General features: G+C 53.6%; 5 protein-coding genes across 5 annotated transcripts; 3 read left to right on the top strand and 2 right to left on the bottom strand.

Moving 5' to 3' along the window:
- Positions 1–714: 714 nt before the first annotated feature.
- Positions 715–6,470, top strand: BDY24DRAFT_417548 (ribonuclease H-like domain-containing protein; the record flags this gene model as incomplete). Its single annotated transcript, XM_076643731.1, has 36 exons — positions 715–778; positions 856–957; positions 1,033–1,058; positions 1,131–1,154; positions 1,242–1,255; positions 1,330–1,522; positions 1,597–1,700; positions 1,773–1,829; positions 1,927–2,082; positions 2,164–2,186; positions 2,251–2,323; positions 2,419–2,556; positions 2,640–2,754; positions 2,826–2,873; positions 2,956–3,039; positions 3,113–3,178; positions 3,259–3,393; positions 3,477–3,558; positions 3,681–3,797; positions 3,884–3,975; positions 4,045–4,110; positions 4,184–4,223; positions 4,309–4,320; positions 4,416–4,503; positions 4,750–4,819; positions 4,891–4,921; positions 5,004–5,017; positions 5,085–5,156; positions 5,253–5,331; positions 5,402–5,453; positions 5,544–5,622; positions 5,707–5,738; positions 5,894–6,025; positions 6,109–6,132; positions 6,216–6,377; positions 6,458–6,470. 36 exons carry the CDS (start codon positions 715–717, stop codon positions 6,468–6,470), a joined length of 2,679 nt encoding a protein of 892 aa, XP_076494112.1.
- An 895-nt stretch (positions 6,471–7,365) lies between these two features.
- BDY24DRAFT_334343 (uncharacterized protein) lies at positions 7,366–9,515 on the top strand (the record flags this gene model as incomplete). The annotated part of the gene is made up of 10 exons (XM_076637161.1): positions 7,366–7,440; positions 7,585–7,702; positions 7,900–7,974; positions 8,131–8,269; positions 8,353–8,494; positions 8,569–8,661; positions 8,750–8,858; positions 8,929–9,008; positions 9,127–9,296; positions 9,368–9,515. Coding segments are annotated over 10 exons (1,149 nt in total), but the record flags the coding sequence as incomplete, so codon positions are not given.
- Positions 9,516–10,853: 1,338 nt separating this feature from the next.
- Positions 10,854–12,867, top strand: NOB1 (rRNA-binding endoribonuclease; the record flags this gene model as incomplete). Its single annotated transcript, XM_076637523.1, has 4 exons — positions 10,854–11,163; positions 11,239–11,369; positions 11,664–12,232; positions 12,351–12,867. 4 exons carry the CDS (start codon positions 10,854–10,856, stop codon positions 12,865–12,867), a joined length of 1,527 nt encoding a protein of 508 aa, XP_076494110.1.
- A 288-nt stretch (positions 12,868–13,155) lies between these two features.
- On the bottom strand, positions 13,156–15,628 carry BDY24DRAFT_398121 (AFG1 family ATPase). The gene is made up of 10 exons (XM_076641648.1): positions 15,527–15,628; positions 15,038–15,460; positions 14,833–14,952; positions 14,544–14,756; positions 14,398–14,483; positions 14,204–14,310; positions 13,785–14,064; positions 13,609–13,681; positions 13,430–13,523; positions 13,156–13,341 (listed from the first exon to the last, which is right to left on the bottom strand). Exons 2-10 carry the CDS (start codon positions 15,449–15,451, stop codon positions 13,169–13,171), a joined length of 1,560 nt encoding a protein of 519 aa, XP_076494109.1. The 5' UTR covers positions 15,452–15,460; positions 15,527–15,628; the 3' UTR covers positions 13,156–13,168.
- A 322-nt stretch (positions 15,629–15,950) lies between these two features.
- On the bottom strand, positions 15,951–17,480 carry BDY24DRAFT_398116 (uncharacterized protein). Its single transcript, XM_076641647.1, has 4 exons — positions 17,435–17,480; positions 17,154–17,366; positions 16,821–17,075; positions 15,951–16,689 (listed from the first exon to the last, which is right to left on the bottom strand). Exons 2-4 carry the CDS (start codon positions 17,317–17,319, stop codon positions 16,424–16,426), a joined length of 687 nt encoding a protein of 228 aa, XP_076494108.1. The 5' UTR covers positions 17,320–17,366; positions 17,435–17,480; the 3' UTR covers positions 15,951–16,423.
- Positions 17,481–17,596: the final 116 nt, after the last annotated feature.

Genomic DNA, 17,596 nt, shown 5'->3' with positions numbered 1-17,596 from the left:
AACAGCTAGGCTCGACGACCGCACTCTCTTTTCGCCTCTTCCTTTCTTTGCTGCCAGACGAGGACAACTTCCAACACTCGAGGAGCTTTCATTATCACCAGTAATATGCTCTCGAGAGAGGTAGCTTCTCCCTCCGAAAGGTGAGCTCCCTTCCTTGATCTCTTCCCTCCGCTGGAGCTGACACAGGCTGCTTCCGTTCTTGTTTCCTCCAGGATTATGATCAAAAATAGTCTGTTGCCTTGTCGAGGTTTAGGCTGATATTGATCTGGTTGAGAGAGGGCAAGAGCGAGAGATGGACGAGTCGCGATGGGACGCCGTGTCGCTTTGTGAGTATCTTCCTCTTCTTCTCTTTCCATTGTGTCCATATTCCATCAAGTGAAAGCTCCGGTGCTGTCGATTGACACCTATCTTCGGTTCCTTTCTTACAGAGAAGCTCTCTCGAAGTCTCAAACGAGACGACGCGCTCTCCGACTCCCTCTTCCCCCGATGTCTCTTCACTTCCAACCCAGAAGCTTCGAGTATCTTGGATTTAAAAGATCCTAGAAGTCACAGCACTACAATCAACAAGACCACTTTTCTCAGCCTCAAGCGGGAACAGAAGACAGTCGCGTCTTGACTTTCGACAGAGCGGAGAGTAAGCCTCGTGGCCCTTTCAGTTCTTTCTCCTCCTTCCCTCCTTCCTCCAACCACATCTCTCTCCCCCTTCTCCTCAAGATGAACGATAACAACGCATCAAGCAGCAGCAGCGCGAACAAAAGATACAAGCAAGACGATGAAGGTTCGTTCTCTTCCTTTCCCTCTCCTCTCTTCCGACTCACGTCGCTCACTCCTCCTTTCATCCTCCCTTCCTGTTAGACGGCCAGAACCATCTCCAGTACTACGACAACCGAAGGGAGGCGTCGCCTTACGAGTACGACCATGACAAGAAGGACGTCAAGGTCGATATCGCTACGTCCTGTCAGTGGGGAAGAAGAGAGGAGAGAGAGAGAAGAAAGGTCGAAGCTCATCTTCTTTTGGTGTTTTACGTTCCAGACGCAAAGATGGCGGCTAGACCTGAGGTGAGCTCAACCCTTTTGTCTCGTGCTGATTCTTTGGTAGATGCTAACTTCGAGTTCATCTCTCTTCTGTAGCACGGAAGAGATGGTCATCCCATCGTTCGTCGCTTCTCCTCTTCTTGTCTCCCCTCCACAGTGCTCCTCTCTGAACTCATTCCTCCTTCACTTTTTCGCTCTCTCTCTCAGGACCTCCTCGTCAAGTGCGTACCTCGTTTCTCTATGCTCCTTCCAGTCAAACCCTACGGACGAACACGAACTCCTTTCTTTTCTTCAGCTTCTACAAACTCCGACTCCTCCCCATCGACGACGACCAGGACGACCTCGTTACCATCTATCACTACGACCTTCACATCACCGACACCGGTGTTGCTCCTGGGAAGTCGTCTACTCCTCCCATCCCTCTCCTCGCTAAGATTTGGGAGCAAGCGAGGAACACCAATCCGACCCTTCGAGATTTCTTCGAGACGGTCAGTTTTCTGCCCTCCTCGTTTCGTTCGAAGACGCGAGAGAGATCTGACTTCGTCCTTTTTGGTACTCTCAGGCTGCTTTCGACGGGATGAAGAACGTCTACTCGCCTGTCAGACTCGAGAATCACGGAGTCTTGCTCGACGTGAGAGGAGAGGAGGAATTGGAGATCAAGGTCGAGTAAGTCTCGTTCGTTTCTTCCTTCCTTCTTCCCTTCGACCGTGCTGATCTTCTCTCGCTTTCTGTTCCCAGGTTCTTCGAGGAAGGAAACGATGCTCCTCACGGGAGAGGACGAGATTTCAGCATGGCGTTCGTCCTTGTGCTCGACTCAACGAAGAAAACTCCAAGTCGCGTCGTCCTTTCGCTGACCGGTTCGGCTCCCCCTCTCGTTCCTCATCTCTTCCAGACTCAAGATAGTCGCTGTTATCAAGATGGACGACCTCTTCGACTACACCCACAAGTCCGTCGCTGGAGAACAGTCTCTTCCTGCCGGCCCCAAAGCGCAAGCTGCGATCCAAGCTCTCGACGTCCTCTTGAGAAGCGTGCTCTCCAAGAATCCGATGTACGTCCACCGTCTTCTCCCTTCGAGACTTGGGACACAAGGCTCATCAGTTGGTTTCTCGTCGGTCCTTACCACTCTCAGCTACACCATCTCAGCTGCTCGAGGTGCGTCTCTAACCCTTTTCGAAGACTCGCCCTGAGATTCCTTTCTCTCTTTCTCGTTCGACAGGCAGAAAGCACTACGACGGACGACAGTCTCATGACATTGGTCGAGGTGGGGAAGTTCTTCAAGGTCACTTTGCGTGAGTCTGCGAAACGAGAGCAACGAGAGCGTTTTACTTGAGAAGGAGGAATCGATGAGACGCGACGAAGCTGACTTCGACTCCCTCTCTTTCAGCTCTGTTCGACCCACCGAAGGAGGGACTTTCGTCAACATCGACACCATCTACTCTCCCTTCATTCGAGAAGGTCCTCTCATCGACGTCTGCACGAGATTGCTTGGAGGTCAAATCAAAAACGACGGGAAGGTGGTCTCGTTCGTCCCCTCCTTTTCTTTTCGGTCCAAAGATCGAGTCGCTCCAGTTTAACCTCTTTCTCCTCCCTTTATTTCAACCTCAGCTATCTCACTCGACTCCTCCGAGGTGCTCGAGCCAGGAAGACCTACGGAACTGTGGGAAAGAAGGTCTCCATCAAAGGATTCAGGGCTTCTTGTGCCGCCGACCTTCGATTCAAGGTGTGTCGTCTCGATTTACCTTCCGGTGTGAGCAATGCTGACACCTTGCTACTATTTAACTTCTCATTCAGGACCGTGATGGCAACACTCAGACTCTCCCACTCTACTTTCAACAAACGGTCAGCTCCTCTTTCTTCGTTTTTCGACCCCTCGCCTCTCCGCTTAACACGATCGTTGCCTTCTTCTTTTGAATCTCACCAGTACAACATCCATCTTCGATACCCCGACCTACCTCTCGTCGAGATCGGTGGCAAGAACATCCTTATCCCGATGGAGCTCGTCGTCGTGAGTTTCGTTCTCGAGTCCTCGATTGATTCGACTCGATTCTGACTCAATCTCTCCCTTTCCTTCGTTCCAGCTCGAGCCAGGAGCTCCGATTCCCTTTGCTAGGATCTCATCTGAACAGACTGCTAACATGATCAAGGTCCGTTCGTTGCTATTTCTCTCGTTTCGAACCCCGCTCTCAATCATGCCCGTTTCTTTGCTGTCGCTGCTTCGAACCAGATCTCTGCCAAGAAGCCTCACCTCCGACGACAAGACATCGATCGACAGATGGATATGGCGAGCTACCAGTCTTCGACGCAAGTCAAAGCTTGGAGAGTCTCGATCTCGACTTCGATGGAACGCGTCGATGGCAGGGTGAGTTCCGCTTCGTTTCGTCTCCGACGCAAGACGAAGTAGGTTCTAGCTTCCTGACTCTCCGTTTTTTCTTGTACTCTCAGGTCTTGGCTGCTCCTCGAATCCAGTACCATGCCTCAAGTCGCGACGTCCGAGGAGGCGCGTGGAACACGATGGGTTTGAGGCGTGAGTCGCTTTCCTCTCCTCATTCCCTCCATCTTCCCTTTCCGCTTCGACTTTCCCGAAACAACTTCCTCTTCCTCGTTGACTCTGACTGATCAACTCTTTTCTCTCGAACACTCTTTCAGTCCTGACGCCAAACAACGAGCTCAGATCTTGGGCCATCGTCAACTTTGACCACCGATTCTCGGATCAAGCTGCTGAGGGTTTCATCAGGAGGCTCGTGGACAGCTGCCAACGAATGGGTGAGTACCTCGTTTGTGTTGTTCGCGGTTCGAACCCACCGCGTGAGAGACTGACGTCGAGCGTTTCTTCCTTCTTTCTTTCTTAGGAATGGTCATCTCCTACATCCCTCGAGTCCAGCGAGGGGGTCAGCTCCTCGAAAAGTCTCTCGAAGATGCTGGCAGAGAGGCTTACCAATCTGTCAGTGCTTCTCGTCCAAGATCGATGGAACTGCAGATTGACGCGGCCGTTCTCTTCTTTTCTTCGCAGACCGGAGTCGCTCCTCAGCTCATCGTCGCCATCGCTCCTGACCGAAATGCTTACGAGGGAATCAAGGTTCGTATCAGCGTTCGTTTTTTAACCTCTCTCCCTCCTAGACTGATTTGTTCGCTTCTTGGTTCAACCTCAGTACGCTGCCCTCTTCAAGATGCCGTCTCCAGTCCCAACGCGTCAGTGCTCGTTTCCTTCCCTCCGATCTATCTCTACACTTCGACGATGCTTAGCTAGCTTTCTCCTTATTCGTTGTACTTACAGAGATCCTTCTCTGTGAGCCCTCGATCTCTCTCTTCTCTCACTCTGGGGTCGACTTGACTGACGCGTCTCGACCTTCATTTCCGCCCACCGGTTCTTTCTTCTTGTAGCGAGCAAGCTTTCGAAGCCCAAAGGACTCGACTCCTACATCGCCAACGTCGCTCTCAAGCTGAACGTGAAGCTGTGCGGGTCGAACTGGTGAGCTCACACCGACCTCTCTCTTCCCTCTTTTCTCTCCGCCAGCGCCTCACCCCTTCGCTTGAGATGCTCACCTGCGATCTTTCTCGTTTTCGACGTTCTATCAGGACTCTCTCTCCAAACGATCTCTCTTCCATCGGACCCGACACCCTGCTTCTAGGAGCGGACGTTTCTCAGCGCGTCTCTCTCCTTCCGTCTCACGCGCTTTCCTCGTAGCTGACTGGACTCTTCCTTTTGCCTCTTCAGTCCGAGAGCAGTCCGATCGAACGAACCTTCCATCTCCGCTCTCGTCGCTTCGACCGATGGAACTCACGCTGTGGGAATCAGTCTCGCATCTTGATTCGACCTTGCGACCTTGCTGATCCTCGATTCCTGCTTCCTTCACAGGCATTCCAAACCGAGGTTCGACTTCAAACCCGTGAGTGAACACTTCCTGCCTCCTCCTCCTCGTTCTGTCGAACGAAAACTGACCCCAGCCCTATCTATCGGTCGCGTCCCAGCTCGAGTCGAAATCGTTCGTCCCTTCTTCCATCGTATCTCTTCGTCGAAACTCCACTGACCCTCATCGTCTGCTATTTTAGATCGAGGATTTCGGAGAGATGTTCCGAGAGTTGCTTCTCAAGTTCCACGACAGGACTGGACGATGGCCCAAGGTTCGTTCTCTTTCTTTCTTTTCCCGCTCCAGCTCGTCTTTCCCTTCCGTTTCTTGGGCTGACCTCCCTTCTCCCTCGATCTCGATCTCGTTGCAGTCTATCATCGTGTTCCGAGACGGTCTCTCTGAAGGAGAGTATGCTCGAGCTAACGAGAGAGAGGTCCATGCCATCAAGAGTGAGGTTTTAATCGCCGACGTGACTCTCGACGCGACTGCTCTGATCTCGATTCTTATTTCTTATTTCAGGCGTCTGTATCGTCGAAGGAGCTACGGACGTCAAGGTCACTTTCGTCATCTGGTACGTCCTCTTTCATCGCCGTTATCGTCCCTCGCGTCGTCGCCCTCGCGACTCGAACTCACGCGCCACTTCCTTCTCGTCTTTTACCAGCGCCAAACGACATCGAGTTCGAGCCTTCCCAGCTTCAAGTAGGGATGAAGATCGAAGTGGAAATGCGCCTCCAGGTACTGTCATCGATACGAGAGGTTCGTTCCGCTCGTCAGGTCTCTTCTTTCTCCAACGACCCCTCCGCTGATTCTTCTTCTTCTCGCAGTTGTTCATCCTCACCTCTTCGATTTCTACCTTGTGAGTACACGACATTGTTCCGTGCAAAAGCTCTCTCGTCGCTGACTGCTTTCTTGGTTTCCCTTCTGCGTCGCGTCGACAGCAGTGAGATCCTTGTCTCCTCTTTGTTCCCTCTCTCTCACCGAGCTGATCGTCTTCCTTTTCGCCTTTTTCAGATCTCATTCCGGACTCGTCGGAACGGCCAAACCGACTCACTACATCGTAATTAGGAACGATCACAACTTCTCGTCCGACGCTCTTCAGAAGCTCTGCTACAACCTTTCCCATACCTTTGCGAGGGCGACGAGGTCAGCGGATCCTCTCGTCTTTTCCCCTTCCTTTCTCGATCAGACTCAGTTCTGATCTTGCTGCTTTCCCTTGCCGCTTCCAGATCCGTTTCGGTCGTTCCTCCCGCGTTCGTCCCATCTCTTCTCGTCTTTACGCTCTCTTCTTTCGTCCTGTGATCTGACCTCGACGGGTCTTTTTCCTTTCGCTCAGCTACTACGCTCACATCGTCGCCCAGAGATGCCGAGCTCTCTTCGACCACGAGGAGGGATCCAACACCGAAGTTTCGAGTGGAAGCGGAGGACACGCTCCCGTCGTCTTCGACAAGTTCAGGATCAAGAACGCGTTGGAGAAGCGAAACGGGATGCCTGGAATGTGAGCTCTTTCGGATATACTGCTCTCTCTCGATTAGGCCTAATAGCTGACTCTCGTTCTTTCGATCCGCGCTCTTTCAGGTGGTTCATGTAAATCTTTTCTCTCGTTCTCGCTCTTTTCCTTTTGTTTCGTCTCTACCACCACCGCCTCTCGATGCATCCTAGCTCCCAGTGTCTTCCTCTAATCTCCCTAGCTTTCATTTGATCTCCTTCGTCTCTCACTTCGATCTCGTTCACGACCCCCATGCCCGTCTCTTCCTTTTTTCGCTTCGAATCACGATGATCCTTCTGCTCAACTGCTTCCCTCTCAAGCTGGAGGTTCAATCGTCTAAGAAACCTGAAAGTGAAAATTCTCACTCCATTCCTCGGTGGCTGAAGTGGGACTTCGACTTTCGGCGAGCCCTCTCTTTCAAGCTCAACGTCGACCTTCTTCCCCTTCCTCCCTTTCTTCGTTTCTTCTCCCCATCCATCGCTAGCCCTCGTACTTCTAACTCGACCTTTGTCATGGACATCGACTACTCTGAACCTCACGTGGAGCAGAGGGATTCTAAAGAAACCGTTACTCGAGGAGCGAACGGAAAGAGGGTGTCCTAGTAAGTTGAGCTCGTCCTTCCTCTCCTTCCCTCTCCCCTCCTCTTTTAGATCGTCGTTCACTCGCCATTCCAAAGCTGACTCTCTTCCCTCTTTTGTTCTCGAATAACAGCTACTACGATCGTGAGTTCATCCTTTCAGATCTGTTCTTCCGGTTGAAGCGAAGGGTAGGATGGAGGAGGCAAGGAGGAGGCAGGGTTGGAGGAGGACGAGAGGGAAGGTCACGTCCGAGCTCGTTCATTCGAGCGTAACTGACCACGGTCTCTCAACAGCCGACGTCGGCAATCATACCTATGGTAAGCCGCCTCGAGATCTTCGCGCCTTCGCGGCAATCTCGTCTCTTGCTGCTGACTGCTGACTCCTGCCTCTTCTTCGTTCCTCCAGGTCTCGGTCACTTCATGAAGCCTCATCGGATGAGGATGACCCACAATCTAGTCACCAACTACGGCCTGCTAGACAAGATGGACGTCTTCGTGAGTGGAATACACATCCGGGGGGAGGAGGGAGGGGAAGAGAGCGAAGTCGTCTCAACCGACCTCTACTTTCCCTGTCCTTTTTCTCTCGTGTCCCTCGTCTCTCTATCACTTGCTCACATCTATCTGTTTTATTTTCTACAGAGGCCAACACGAGCCACCAACTTGCAGATGACAAGGTTTCACAGCGACGAGTACATAGATTTCCTCGAGAGAGTCACGCCGGAAACAGTCGAAGAGTTGTCGGGGAACGGAACTCGATGTGAGTTCATAGCCACCATACCCGGACGGAATTCAGAGCCCTTGCTTTTGTAGAGATATGCTTCACGCGTGGTAGCGAAGGAGGGATGAAGGAAGAGCCTCGAAGGATCTCGGTCTTCACACCTTCGCGGCCATCTCGTCTTTCGTTGCTGACTACTTTCCTCTTCCTTCCCTTCTGTCTCTTCTTCGATTTCACAGTCCTGACAGGAGAAGATTGTCCAGCATGGGAAGGTCTCTTTGAGTTTTGCTCCATCTCAGCCGGAGGATCTATAGGTCCGTTTCTCTCCTTCCCTCGCCATCTCCTCGGCCATCTCCCCGTCTCCTCCGTCCCTCGAAATCGAGAATTGACGCGTTTTCTTCTCCTCCACGCCCCCACATTTTTGCTGTCGCCTTGTTCCCTTCCCTGTTTTTCTGCAATCCTTTCTCTAGACGCTGCTCGACGACTCAACTCCGGAGCTGCCGACACCTGCATCAACTGGTCTGGAGGACTGCATCACGCCAAGAAGCGAGAGGCTTCTGGGTTTTGCTACGTTAATGATATCGTCTTGGGTATCCTCGAGTTCCTTCGGTGAGTCCGGTTCTGCACTCCCTCCTCTTTTCGACCTCGAGCTGACCTCGTTTTCCTTCCCTCCTTCGTGTCCTCCTTCGCAGCTTCCACGCTCGAGTCCTTTACATCGACATCGACGTTCATCACGGAGACGGAGTTGAGGAAGCTTTCTACTCTACAGATCGAGTCATGACGGCTTCGTTCCACAAGTACGGAGATTTCTTCCCAGGGACAGGAGACGTCCGGGTTCGTTCTCCCTTCCTTCTTTTCCTCCCCTCCTTCTTTCTTCTTACCGATCTCCGCCTGTTTTTCTACTACAGGACGTCGGACTTCAACGAGGAAAGAACTATGCCGTCAATGTGCCTCTCCGAGATGGAATCAGCGACGAAGCCTACAAAGGAATCTTTCGAGATGTTCGTCAACAACAACTTCCCCTTCTTCCTCTCCCTTTCTCGCCTTCGCTCACTCACGCTTGCTGTCTTCTCCTTCTTCTGTTCATAGATCATCTCACACATCATGGAGTGGTACCGACCTGGAGCCATCGTTCTTCAGTGCGGAGCAGATTCGCTGGCTGGAGACAAGCTCGGTGTTTTCAACCTTTCGATGAAGGGTTCGTCCGCGTTTTCGCTCAATCCAACTCTTCTTGAGCCAGCTGACCTCAGCCTCTTTCTCCCTCCTAGGTCACTCGGATTGCGTCAAGTTTGTCGAGAGCTTCAATGTTCCGATGATGCTGGTGGGAGGCGGAGGATACACGACGAAGGTTTGTTTACATTTTGCTTCTGACCCGCTCTCTCCTTCCTTCTGCTCCTTCTTCTCGATTTCTCACACCCCTTCAAGAACGCAATACTGATCTTGTTCATCTTCGTCCGACGGAGCAGAATGTCTGCCGAACCTGGACCTACGAGACTGGAGTGGCACTCGGACTCGAGCTCGACGAGAACATGCCGTTCAACAAGTACATCGAGTACTTTGGTCCTCGCTTCAAGCTCGAGGTCCCATCCAGCAACATGGACGATCAAAACTCGGCTGCCTACATCGAGAACATCAAGTACGGCCGATGTTCAATCTCTTCGACGCGTGTTCGAATCGGTTCTGACCTCGTCTTCGTTTCGTTTCCAGATCTCGAGTCATCGACTCCCTTCGAAACATGCCCTTCGCTCCAAGTTCAGGAATGCACCACGTTCCCCATCACTCGCTCGGAAAGGAAGTCGGAGTCCTAGGAGACGGAGAGGACAGCGACGACGACTCGGATCTCGACAGGCAGATCAACCGTTCGTTCACGCTCGCAATCTCTTTCCCTCTCTCTTCCCAAGCTGACTCTTCGTCTTTCGCCTGCTGTAGAACGACTCCGACAAATCAACACCGCTGCCGCCTACGCTCGAGACTACGACTCCGACGACGATTCTCGAATGGACACCGACGACGACGATCGAACCTCAGCCGCCAGATCTCGACGACCACCCCCCATCCCCTCTTCCACCCACTTCAGCTCCAAACTCCCCTCTCAATCCCATTCTCACGCCAACTCTCCCTCTCCGTTCTTTTCGAATATTCCCGGTCGAACTGTGTCGGCGGTGATCCAGTCGACGGTGAACGGGAAAGGGAGGAAGGGAGGAGGAGCGGCTGGGAAGAACTTTGCTGCGAAGGGGAACGGGGTGGAGAAGAGGATGAAGAGGAGTTTCTTTGGTGGACCGCCGCCGTTGGACGGTGCTGGGTGGGAGACTGGTGGGACGACGACGCCGTCGTGAGAGGGAGAAGGGAGAGGGTTGTTTGTAGGATCTGGGGATGCGGTGGTTGTATTATTGTTGCTATTCTCTCTTTTCGTTTCGCCTCTTCTTCTTTGGGTTCTGGCCTTCCCCCTGTGAGTCCCGAGTCGCTTGCATTCCTCCCTCTCTCGACGACGCGTTTTTGCTGACCTTCTGCTTCGTCTTTGTCGGTTATCGATCTTTCACAGAAGCTCCCTTTACTATTCCCATCGATCTCAACCCTTCGTATCCTCGTCGCACTCGCTTGACCATCAAGAACCCAGGAGGATCGAGAGCAAAACGCGTCGCCGACGGAACTCGACTCGGATTCTTTCGAGAGTTTAAACGGAGGTTGTGTTTGGAACGAGAGGAGAAGGATCTGCTTGCTTCACCTTGATACCCCTAGCTTGCGCAGGCAGGGACTTTGGGCGGGAGATCTTTCTTTGCCAGGAGGAAGGGGAGGAAGCGGCCGAGCTTCTTCTACGAGCGGTTGATCTTCCTTTATTTTTCCCTTTTCGATTACCTCTTTTATTCTTACCTGCTTTCAATCGATACCAATATAGATGTTCTCTCCCTCCATCTCTGATCGCAAAATTCTCACAAGAGAGAGGAAGGAAGGCCGTCGTCAAGGTCACCGCAGAATCCGAGCGAGCTCGAATTTCTGCTGACCTCTCCTCCCTCCCTTCTCTCCTTCACCCACCCAACCCAACCTCCCTTTCCTTTTCTCTCCCTCAGCAAATCAGGCCTCGACACCAGACAGAGCCGCTTCCAACCCCGGTCGAAATTAAATCTTCGCTCGCCTTCAAGGACCAGCAGCAAACCTCAATCCTCCTCCCTCCCTCCCTCCCTCCTTCGAACCAATGTCGGACGAACTCCCCACTCCCGCTCCCACCGCCGTCGAGCCCACTCCTACAGTCGAGCCTACTCCTACTCCTACTCCCTCCGCCGCTCCTGCTATCGCTCAACCTCCCATCAAGAACCTCATCCTCGATGCTGCTCCTCTTCTCACTCTCACTCCCCTCCGAGGCATGGCCTCCAAATACATCATCGCTCCTCAGGTTCTCGCAGAGATCAGGGATAAGCGAGCGAGGGAGCACTTTGACAGGCTCTCTCTTCTCGAGGGTGTAGAGGTTCAGATCAGGGACGTTGATGCGGTTTCGTTGGCTAAAGGTCAGTTCAAAACGACTGGGCTGAAAGGGAGCGTCGAGCTGACTTTTTCTCCGTCCTTCCTTCGTCTCGTTGCAGTCACCGCCTTCGCTAAGCAGACTGGAGATTACGCGGTCCTCTCGCATACGGATCTGTGTGTTCTCGCTTTGACGTACGCCGTGGAGGTCGAGGAGAACGGACACTGGAGAGTCAGGGAGGAGCTTGGAAAGGTCAGTTCGAGCTCTCTTCGTCTTTTTGACTTCCTCGAAGCCTTCGCTGACTTTCAGTATGCTTCGCTTCGATCTTCTCAGCCTCCAGCAGGTCGACCTCCCGTAGCAGGATCTACTCCCGCTCCAGCAGCACCAGCAGCTCTCCCAGAGACTTCGTCGGAACCCTCCACGGCTCCTCCTCCTTCCTCTTCCTCCTCAACCGAAGCTCCTCTCCCTACCACCTCCCAACCCCCTTCCACCTCGCCCAAGGCCGCTCCTCCTACCCTTCCTTCGACTTCCACTTGGGGAAACAAGGCTCCCACTACTCCCTACGTCGCTACTCCCGCTCCTTCCAACAACATCACCGTCGTCGCTCCTCCTCCTCCCACCGCCAGCTCTTCCTCCTCGACCAAGCCCGAGGACGCTCCTCCCGCCGCTGAGCAACAGGAAATCATCTACCACGACGACGAGGAACCCGAGCAGCAGCAGCAACCCTCTTCCGAAGCTGGTCCCTCTTCCTCTTCGACTCCCGCCGACGTCGACGACGCGACTTCCTCCCTCGCCGCTCTCGGACTCAACAACGACGAGGACCCTTTCTCCGAAGACGACGAGGACGCAGGAGAGTGGATCACCTCGACCAACATCTCGACCCACAAGGCTCGAGATCTCGGACTCTCCCTCCCTGAGACGGCGGAGAACTCGAAGTCGAAGTCGAAGAAGAACAAGAAGTCCAAGCCGAGAGCGATCCTCAAGAGTGCTTGCATGACGAGTGATTTCGCCGTTCAGAACGTGCTGCTTCAGATGGGTCTGAACCTGGTTGGTGGAGAGGGAAGGAGGATCAGGAGTGTGAGGAGTTGGGTGTTGAGGTGTCACGCGTGTTTCAAGTGAGTCGCTTTTTCTTTTTCTTTCTCTCTTCTTCTTTCTTTCTCACCACCTCGACCTCCTCGAAACTCGAACTGACTCCCTCTTCCTCGTTTTTTTCTTCTTCTTCCCCTCTCTCAGACTCTGCAAAGACCCCACCAAGAAGTTCTGCCCTTCGTGCGGTGGACCCACTCTCCTCCGAACCTCCATCACCACCGTCGCCCCTTCCGCCAACCCCGACCCCTCCTCCACCACCCCCGCCGCCCCTACCACCATCGTCCACCTCAAGAAAAACTTCCAGTACCACCTCCGAGGCACGCAATACTCCATCCCCGCCCCGAAACCCGGATCGTCCAAGTCGCAATCGTCTGGTGGCTCGGGCCTCGTGCTGCGAGAGGATCAGGCCGAGTGGCAGAGAGGAGTGAGGATGGAGGAAGGTCGACGCGTCAAGGCGGAGAAGAAGTTGCAGAGGGGCTTGGAGGAGGGACGAGGAGCGGGGACGTGGAGGGACGCGGATTGGATGCCGGAGATGTATGCGGTGGGAGCGGCTGGGAAGGGGAGGTCGGGGGCGACGGGGAGGGATGGTGGGTTCTTGCCTGAGATTGGGAATGGACGGAGGAACCCGAATGCGGTGAGGAGGGGAGGGAAGAGGAAGTAGAGTGGCCGTGTCGAGGGAGGGAGTTTGGTTTCGTTCGTTTGTTTCGTTTGTTTTGGTTTGGTTCGAGTCGGCTTTTTGGTAGCTAGTAGATGATGATTTCGGTCTGTCTATCTCGCCTCTTACATTCCTGCGAAAGACTTTTGAAGGAAGCAGGTCGCGTTGAAAAAAAAGAACGACGCGTCGCACCTTCTCTTCAAACCCTCGCTCCTCCCTCCCGTCCTCGTCCATCGTTCCTTCAAGTACCGCCTCAAATCTTTCGAGAACCCTTCTTCCGGCGTTCGAGCAAAAAAAAAAAAAAAGCTCATCTATCCGCCTCCTCATCCGTACTAGCAGCCGAGAAGCTCGCCCACCTCTCCCCTCCCATCTCCGCCAACCGACTCCCACACCGTTTGAACGCAAAGACCTCCTCCTCTCCGCTGAACATCGCCGTGGGGACTTCGTTCTTGCCAGCCTTGACTCCCAGATCGTCCATTACTGCGAACGGAAACAAACGGGGGGGGGGTGAGTCAGTTCGAGGCACGAGCGAAAGGAAGAACGAAAGGGAGAGAGGAGCGGGACGAACTTCCTCGAGCGCCATCAGCGATCTCAGCTCGTTCTGGATCGTCGTCGGCGAAGATGTCCATGAGGGGTGCTTCGGAGGAGAGGAAGAGTTTGGTCTGGAGAGCGATGGAAACGAAGAGGGGCGAACGAAATCAGCACGAGCTCGATGGAGACAAAGAGAAGCAAAGGAGAGCGACTCACCCGAGACTCGTAGCAAGCATCCATGAAAGTGATGAACCTTCGAACTCTATCCTTGGAATCGAGGTTCATTTTGCTAAAGAAGGGAAGGGAAAAGACGCGTCTCGATCAGTTCAGCCCGCCTCTCCCTCCCTCCTCCTCTCCTCCCTTCCTCCAAAAAAGCGAAGCCCAAAACTCACGGGATCCCCTCCAAGAAAACCGTCCCAAACTTCTTGGTCACCTCCAGATAATCCGCCGCTCCCAAGTTCTTCCCGCACAGATCGTCAAACGTAAACCAAGCGACGTTCTGCGTGCTCTCCGGGACCGTAAGCTGTCTCCCCCAGACGTCGATCTTGCGGTTGTAGACGATGGTACCCCTGGCGGTGTGGGACTCGAACATCTTGCGGAACTCGTCGCGTTCGACCGGGTCGGAGGAGGAGAAGTAGACTTTTTTGACGGCGCCGGGGACGCGTCGGTAATCTAGAACGAGGAGAGGGAGGGAAAAGAGGGAATGGGGACAGGAGAGTTAGCTGATGATGGAGAGGTGAGAGAGAGGGAGGAGGGGTGTTTGAAGGAGGAGGAAGAGGTGAGACGAGGTGAAGGAGACGTCGAAACGAACCTTCTCCGTTCAAATCCGTCACCTCGAACCGATCCTTGATGAGCTGAATACACGGAAGGAACGACGCTCGTTGAAGACCATTCTTGTACAGATCGTCTGGGTGTCGACTAAACCACCGAGAACAAATCCGATCAGCTCTTCCTCGAAGCGAGGGATGAAGGAGGGAGAGAGAGAAACGACGCGACTCGACTCACTTCGAAGTCATCACGCAAACCACTCCGTACCCCATCAACCTCTCCAACAAGTTCCTCAGAATCATCGCATCCGTGATATCCGTCACCTACAACAACACTAAATCAGCTTCTAATCCCACTCGAACCCCAAAAACACTCGAGCTCACCTGAAACTCATCAAAACTCAACACCCTCGCCTCCTTCGCCAGATCCCTAGCGACCTCTCCCATCCTGTCCCCGCTCTCGCCGTACTTGAGCTTGTACGCATGGTTCCTCTTGTGGACGTCGATCATGAAGGCGTGGAAGTGGACTCTTCGACGGGACGAGTGGAATTGTTGAGGCAAGGTCGAATGGAACAGGTCCATGAGCATGGATTTGCCCTGCACGCAAAACGAACGAAAGAGAAAGAGTTCAGCGGGAGAAAGATGGAGGGAGCGGAGGAGAGTGGGAGCTCACGGTTCCAACTGATCCGTGGAGGTAGAGTCCTTTGGGAGCTGAGGAAGGGATGGTGAGGGTGTTCGAGTCGGTCGACGAGGGGGATTTACTCGGAGAAGAGCTGTGGAAGAGACGACTCAGCTGGTAGAGGTACGTAAAACACAGAAAGCGATAGATCAGCCTCTGATCTATCCACTGAACCAAGTTTCAAAGAGATCAAGCTCACGAAACCACCCCCACCAGCACCTGAAGTAGGGACCTCCTCTGCCACGGGAGGAGGAGAGTACCCTTCGAGCTCGTCGTGCAGCGTTTGAAGTTTGGAGACGATGATCCTTTGGAAGTCGTCGTTGAGTAGAGTTCCAGCCTCGACTAACGAGTCATACCGAACGAGAGGGCCTTGAGCTGTACGAAGACCGGCGAGGGTGGGTTTCGAGGAAGAGTAGGGAGAGGAAGCGGTGGTGGTGGTTGACTCGACGTCCTCGTGCGACGTCGTAGGAACCGCGAGAGCTGAGGAGTTGAAACGAGGGAGGGTGGAGAGGATTACTGCAGGATGGCGAAAGGTTGAAGGGTGTATGCGTCTAAGGGGAGTGGCAATGGCGGTGGTGGCTATCCGAGAAGAGAGAAGGAGAGAGCGTCGCATGGGAAGGAGCTGAACAAAAGGACGAGGTCAGCTCGAAGCTCTTCTTGCCCGTCACTCAGAGCTCGAAGAACTCACGAAAGATGCAGTCTAGGTGTGAGAAGAGCACGAGCGAATAAACCGAAAGACTGAGTGGGAGTAAAAATGAGGGTGGAAGTTGAGGGAAGGGGAGCGAAGGGGTGGTGAGTCGAAGCTCACTTTTCGAACTCTGCCCCCGGCATCCTAACCAGACAACAACACGTCAACAAAACACCTCTTCGACTTCCAGAGTATACTGTTCGATAGAGAGCTCGTCATCTTATCAACTCGAAGCCTTCGGTCGCTCAAGCAGCTCGGATGCTTTGACGAGGAGGAAACAAAAAGTGAGCTCTCGACTCGTCCGCTTTCCTCTGGCTCGAGCTCTGCCATCGATTCTTACAGACTCTACAGGATCGTATCTCAACTTTTTCCAGCCTTGAACCTATCTCAGGCTTGCTTCTGATTTTTTTTCCCCTTTCTCTCAGCGTCATCAAACTCACGCTTTCTTCGACCTCCTCCTTTCCTCAGTCCTTCAAGTCGTCGTGTCCGCCTTCGACGACTTCCTCCCTCCCTCAGCTCAGGACAGATCACGAGAAGAACGATTGGCGTCTTCTGAACTGAGATCGATCAACGAAGATCTCTTCCAGACGTGACCTCGTCTGCCTCAATCGAACCTTTGAGCTCAAGCCGACGCGACGCCCTCTTCGCAAGAGAACGAAAGAACGAGAGAGAAATCGAGAATGGCACGCAAGAGAAAGTACTACTGTAAGTCAGACTCCGAGTCGAGCTCTCAAAGCCCTCTGAAGAGAAGAAGGGAAAGAAATATTGAAGACGAAGAGAATCGCGACGCGTCTCTCTCCCTTCTTCCAAACCTCGCTCCCTCAGCCTCCCTCAACCCCTAGACCACTCAAACCCCATTCACGACTGATCTTTCTCTGCTCTCAAAGAACATCCCATCTAAACACCCATCACACTCTCCACCAACAAAACCTGACATCCCAATCCCATCCCAAGCTTGGCCACTCCGAAAATCACCGCCGGCATCAACGTCATCCCCCTCGGATCGACGGAGTGCATGACGGCCGAGGAGACTCCTGCTCCGATGATGGCGTTGGTGAGGATCAAGGTCCAGGGGAGGCGTCCATGGGTGATTTCGGATGGAGCGACGGGGATGTAGGAGCAGAGGGCGCTGTAGATCCCGAAGGCAATGCCTACACGGGGAGCTGTGGGTTGGGGAGTGTGAGTGGACGGGTGGGTTGAGGGAGAAGGGGGGAGGAGAGGAAAGGGGTCAGAAGAGGAAGATGGGACGAGAGGGAGGAAAGGAAGGAGAGCAAAGCTCAACGCTCTCGCTCACCTTGCATCAAAGCCGCCCTTCCCTTCTCTCCCGGTCCTCCATAGATCAAGCCCTCCACTGCCCCAGCTATCATCCCAGCCAGACCCATTTGAAGCGTTTTCATCCCCAGTTCCTTCGGGCCAGGAGGTCCCAAAGCGACTTGAAGGCCAATCGTACTCGCCGAGAACAATCCGAACCTCAGTCCTCCTTGACCCAGTCCTTGAGCGGTGTGTTTGAGCATGCTCATTCGGAGAGGTGGGGGTTTGGTCTTCTTATCTGTTGATCCAAAAAGAAGAAGGGGTTGTGCCGAAGTCAGAAGAGGGAAGAAAGAGAGGAGGGACGAAACGGACGAACCGAGGAAGGTGAGGTAGAGGGCAGAAGGGAGCGTTCCGATCGCTCCTGTTGCGGCGAAGAAGGGAACTTGCCACGAGAGGAGGGTCAGAGGAGAGAAGGAGGAGATGGTGGAGTGGGAGGAGGGGTAGCGAGGTCGTTGAGGTTTCAGGGAAGTGGAGGAGGACATGGCGATGGGACGGAGGAAGGGAAGGGAGAGATTTGGTTGGTCGCCGACTGTTCTATACAAAACGAGGAGTGTTAGAGAGGTTGCGAAGGTGTGAGGGAATGGAGAGGGATCATACCTGTTTGAGAGTTGAAAGGGAAAGAAGGGAAGGGAGGAGGTGATGGCTGGTTGAGGGGAGAGGGAAGGAGAACTCGAAGTTGAGCTCGCTCGAAAAGAGCGCGGACTCAAAATCCATCTCGGTCCTCTGTTTCTTTCCAAAAAATCTCCGAAAGACGCGAAA

This window comes from Mrakia frigida, assembly GCF_051309035.1.
Source record: "Mrakia frigida strain ATCC 22029 unplaced genomic scaffold BDY24scaffold_29, whole genome shotgun sequence".
Taxonomy (NCBI): Eukaryota; Fungi; Basidiomycota; class Tremellomycetes; order Cystofilobasidiales; family Mrakiaceae; genus Mrakia; species Mrakia frigida.
This window is presented reverse-complemented; position numbering and strand designations above follow the sequence as displayed.

Bases quoted from the DNA above. Each gene is read 5' to 3' on its own strand.
- BDY24DRAFT_398121 (XM_076641648.1), bottom strand. From the start codon at position 15,451: ATGCGACGCTCTCTCCTTCTCTCTTCTCGGATAGCCACCACCGCCATT. The intron at 14,484-14,543 runs GTGAGCTCGAGT...GTGTTGTTGTAG, and splicing joins TGAGTTTTGATGAGTTTCAG to GTGACGGATATCACGGATGC. The intron at 13,682-13,784 runs GTGAGTTTTGGG...TCCCTTCTTTAG, and splicing joins GTTTTCTTGGAGGGGATCCC to CAAAATGAACCTCGATTCCA.
- BDY24DRAFT_398116 (XM_076641647.1), bottom strand. From the start codon at position 17,319: ATGTCCTCCTCCACTTCCCTGAAACCTCAACGACCTCGCTACCCCTCC. The intron at 17,076-17,153 runs GTTCGTCCGTTT...TTGGATCAACAG, and splicing joins CCTCTACCTCACCTTCCTCG to ATAAGAAGACCAAACCCCCA. The intron at 16,690-16,820 runs GTGAGCGAGAGC...CCCAACCCACAG, and splicing joins AAGGGCGGCTTTGATGCAAG to CTCCCCGTGTAGGCATTGCC.